Below are 4276 nucleotides of genomic sequence, written 5' to 3' on the forward strand. Positions count from 1 at the left end.
TCTTTTGCCTTAAGAGCTGTATTCTCATGTATGATTGCACCAATTTCCTAGTTTTCGAGTCCAACATAGTGAAATGAGGGTGGCTCAAGACTATTGCACAGCACTCTAGTTTCCTTATTGCTTTACTGTTTATTCTCATTCATGCTTATTTACATTCTGTTCCAGAAATAAGCAGCTGTATGAGACAATGTTAAGAGAAACCCGTATTCCCATCACAAAGATAAGGTACAGTACTTCTTTTAACTCGTCAGTCTGAAGGTAGTAACTGTACATGCAATAAAAACTCTGTGTGTTGGCATTTAACTCATACAGAGACCAGACACCCGTTTGATATTTTATTTTAGTGTTTGTCTTTTAGCCAACAAACTGGGCGTAACAGAATAGACTCTTGTGTTCTCTGCCTCCACTCATGCAGTTCATTTCTTTATTGACTTTGCATTATGGCTTTATGTTTCCCTGATACTGTTACAGTAAAGTGAAGGAAAATCTAATTGAGTGCTCGGATCCTTTCTCTCTCAGGGTGGACGGTGGTGTTTCCTCCAATGACTTCGTCATGCAGCTGACCTCAGACTTGTTTGGTAAAAAGATAGCCAGACCCCAGCACATTGAGATGTCATGTCTCGGGGCTGCTTTTGTCGCTGGACTTGAAGTCGGTATGGAAATAAATATTTAAACAGAACAAATATTTGCACTGTAGTCGAGTGTTTTGAAGGAGCATTTGATTCGCGGCCGTGTGAAGATAAGATGTCTTAGAAATGACGTTGAGCACAAACGGAGTGATCTATCATGCTCTGACACTCTGGTCTTACTTTCACTGTGGTTTTTCTCTAAAAATATTACAGCTCCTGACAGGCCCATTTGAAAAGTTTTGATCAAAAGTCCTATTTTTATTCCTGCTGACTCTGGCAGGAGAGGCAAAAAGCCTTGCTGTTTGTTACATAACCTGTTTTCCATTTAATTATTCACATTATGTAATTAGATTGTTATATATTAGTCAGCATTTAATCAAATCAACCAGAAAATATGGCTGATTTGTTGCGGCTGTTTCATAACAGGCCAGAAGCAGGTGGTGCTGACGACTGAAAAATAAAATGAATCATGAGGAACCAGGCTTTTAAGTGGATCAGTCCACAGTGATGTAGATAATTAGATCATTTGTCCAGCATTTATTGCTCTTTTTGCACCACAGCGTACCTTGTGCGGTGCTAGATTCTGCATTTATATTTGTGTCGGTGTTGTACGCAGGTTTCTGGAGGACGCGTGAGGAGCTGAAAAAGCTGCAGAGTGCAGACGATGAGTTTTTGCCCCGATGTGCAGACAAGGAGTGCACCGGCAGCCCAAACGGGGAGTACGTCCCCATCCTCCAGAGCTGGGAGAGAGCTCTGCGGCGCTCCATGAATTGGTACAACAAGCCTTGACACTTGAAGCACACGCACGGAGAGTCCATGGGGTGACCATGAAGGATGGAGATGTCAGATCTGATGACATTTGAAAGTAGACCGATGATTTTTGTTAAATTTTTTTTTAAAGAAAAATTACTGTTTACAAAATAACAACCATTAGCTGTGAGTCAAATTTTAACGGGAAAAAATAAATCCTGGGCTACTTATGTAAGGAAAACATCGTTGCCAACAGTTACTTAGTCGTCCTAGGGAACATGACAGCAGATTTTTTTATTTTTCCCGAGATCTGTTTTCACTGCCACTTGTTTGTCTGCAAGTTTGCACATAATCTACCTAGCTTAGTTTTTTGAAACTTGTTGAAGAGTTGTAGCACAGTTAAGGAAGGAAACCATTCTGGACCACAGCAGGGCATTGATCTTGTCATAGGATACACTCTCCAAGTGCCCCTCTAATGTAAAGCTAAAGGACAAATGCACTGACATGATGCTGCAGCACTGATTAATACAGTTGAAGGCACGCTTGTACTAACTTCACACAGCAGTGCAGGTCAGATCCAAGCCAAAGGATTCCCCAGCCACAGCCTTGAATTGCTCTCCACAAACAGGAGTTGCTGTTCCCTGACTTGATTTCCTCTTCTTGCACACAGCAGCTGGTTTACAAGCACATTTCATTCATTCCAGGATGGACGTCACTGGTGCTGCTTCATATTTCAGTCGGTATTTTTTTTTTTTTCCGCAGCGGAAATAAGATTTTTACATTTTCCCACATGGGGGTGCTGACGACCACCTTTTACAGCTTTTTAAAAATCATGAGGTCGCCATAGCAACCGCATGCCAAATGTTCATCAGCAGCTATAGAGTTAAAAGCGTTCATCCCAGATTCACACATGAGCCTCTGTTCATGACACCTCAGACTGCACAAAAGGAAGCCCAGATCCGATATGTGCAGCTTAATGTTTCACTTTTGTAGCAGCTGCCTCTCAATTTTAAATGTTGACCTCGTAAAGTCATACATGATGCCTTTTTTTTCTTTTTTTTTAAATTAATTACTGTGTGATCAACAAATTATATTCAGTGGCTGTATTCAGAGATTTAAATATGACTAGAACAAAAAACGAATTGTATGTGTTTGTTTTTCTGTATGTGGGAATTTGACTGGAGTTAAGTGTTTAATGTTAATTCTGTGCTTCCAATTAGTCGATTATATACCTCTCGATTGGCAACAAGAGCTGGAAAAAGTATTAGATTTAACTGTAATAAACACAAAAATGTCTAATTTTGTACTGTTTGATGCTTTGATCTGTTATTTTGTTGCTGTGAGTGAGGTCATAAGGGGTTCAAACCAGTCCATGTCTCATGATTATTCTTTGTTAGTGTGGAGTACAACCATGGGGATGTCATATGATAATGTTTTGACTCGAGTCTTGATCTCGACTTGATGAACTCTGATGACATAGTTTAAAATTCTGATCGCATTATGATGAAGCCCAAATGACTAACTAGATCTAAACTGTGAATGTCTTTCCTGACTTGTTCTGCTCCCCCGTGTGATGATCTCTTCTCTTGCAAAGTGTAATACTGTGCCTAACCCTAAAGTTAACCCCAGTTCACGTGTGTGACATCACTTGTACTTCATTCAGTTTCTGAATGGCACGTGTCATTCCAACATGCTAGGGCCTAGCAGATGAATACAATGTGTGTAATTGTAAAAAGATTTGGATGAGAAGCTCTAGCATTTTTGTTGCTGGGGAGGGGCTTCTATTAAAAACCTGAATTATCAGCTGTTGTGGTCGTGGTGATTTGGGTGCCTTGCGCACTCAAGCTGCACAGGTGTCTGTGACACACGGTGAGTGAGTGAGCAGATGCTGCCCGAAAGTGTTTACCTCCACAAGGACTCTGGGGAAATGCTGCTGCCTCATGCCTGAGATTGGGGGGGTTATCAGAAATGCAGGCTGCCGGATGAGTCTGGGGATTGAGTCCCATTGATGTGGGCAACCTCGCTGTGAGGGTTGCTATGGCAGCTTGGGGATGGAGTGACTGAGAGAACAAATGGAGTGTGTGTGTGTGTGCTCATGGTGCTGGTATGGCGAAGGGGGTGCTAATTGAGTGAGCACAAGGGGGATTTCCTAAACAATGGGAGGATTGTGTGTGTATGTGTGTGTTTGCCAGGAGGAAGAGCAGTCGTGAGTTTTTGTGTACATCATGCGGATCCATGGTCTGCATAACACCACAGCACTACAAATGCTTCTTCTACTGTAACTCGAGCTCAGCTTTCTCACTCAATTCTTATAATTTAATTGCCACTGTGCTTTTCTTGCAATCGAATGTGTGTGTGTGTGTGACAGAGGACTTGCATCAATCAGTGCTGCTGGTGGCTCTCACGCTAATCAGTAAAGTAAGTGTGTGTGTGTGTGTGTGTGTGTGTGTGTGTGTGTGTTGTGCCTGAAATCCTGGTGCACCCTTTGCCTTGTAACAAATTCAAGCTGACAGCAGGAACTGTATGTAGTGCGACCACTACTCTAGTCCCCCTCCCCCCACGTGAACTGAACCCTGCATCAAGGGTCATTATATAACTCCCTTTTTCTCTCCCTCCCTGTGACACACTGGGAGTGTTCAGCAGAGTGTGTGTGTGTGTGTGGGGAGGGGGGGCTGGAAGTTAAGCTTTCGGATTTTTGTTTGAGCCCCACTTCTCCCCTTATGCACAGGCATCTAACCTCCTTTCAGTCATCTTCTAGCAAAGCACGGACTCCCACAGGGCGCGAGGATTTTCCTTTTAATGACACAGAGACTGGTTGATATGGAACGCCAGGACTGCCATAATGAATTAATTAAATACACCATTAAATAATTAATTAAATGTGTCAATAATTAATT

The 4276-nt window shown here is 42.3% G+C and overlaps 1 protein-coding gene across 1 annotated transcript in view; it reads left to right on the top strand.

Moving 5' to 3' along the window:
• Positions 1 to 2380, top strand: part of gk5 (glycerol kinase 5) — a 10440-nt gene extending 8060 nt beyond the window's left edge. The window contains exons 15-17 of the mRNA XM_005720972.2: positions 166 to 225; positions 520 to 653; positions 1246 to 2380. Coding sequence (XP_005721029.1) covers positions 166 to 225; positions 520 to 653; positions 1246 to 1418 — 367 coding nt within the window. The 3' untranslated portion in view covers positions 1419 to 2380. The remainder of the gene's footprint in view (positions 1 to 165; positions 226 to 519; positions 654 to 1245) is intronic.
• The last annotated feature ends 1896 nt before the right edge of the window (positions 2381 to 4276 follow it).

Source organism: Pundamilia nyererei, unplaced genomic scaffold (genome assembly GCF_000239375.1).
Source record: "Pundamilia nyererei isolate P.nyererei 1_Seehausen unplaced genomic scaffold, PunNye1.0 scaffold00004, whole genome shotgun sequence".
NCBI classification, from domain to species: domain Eukaryota; kingdom Metazoa; phylum Chordata; class Actinopteri; order Cichliformes; family Cichlidae; genus Pundamilia; species Pundamilia nyererei.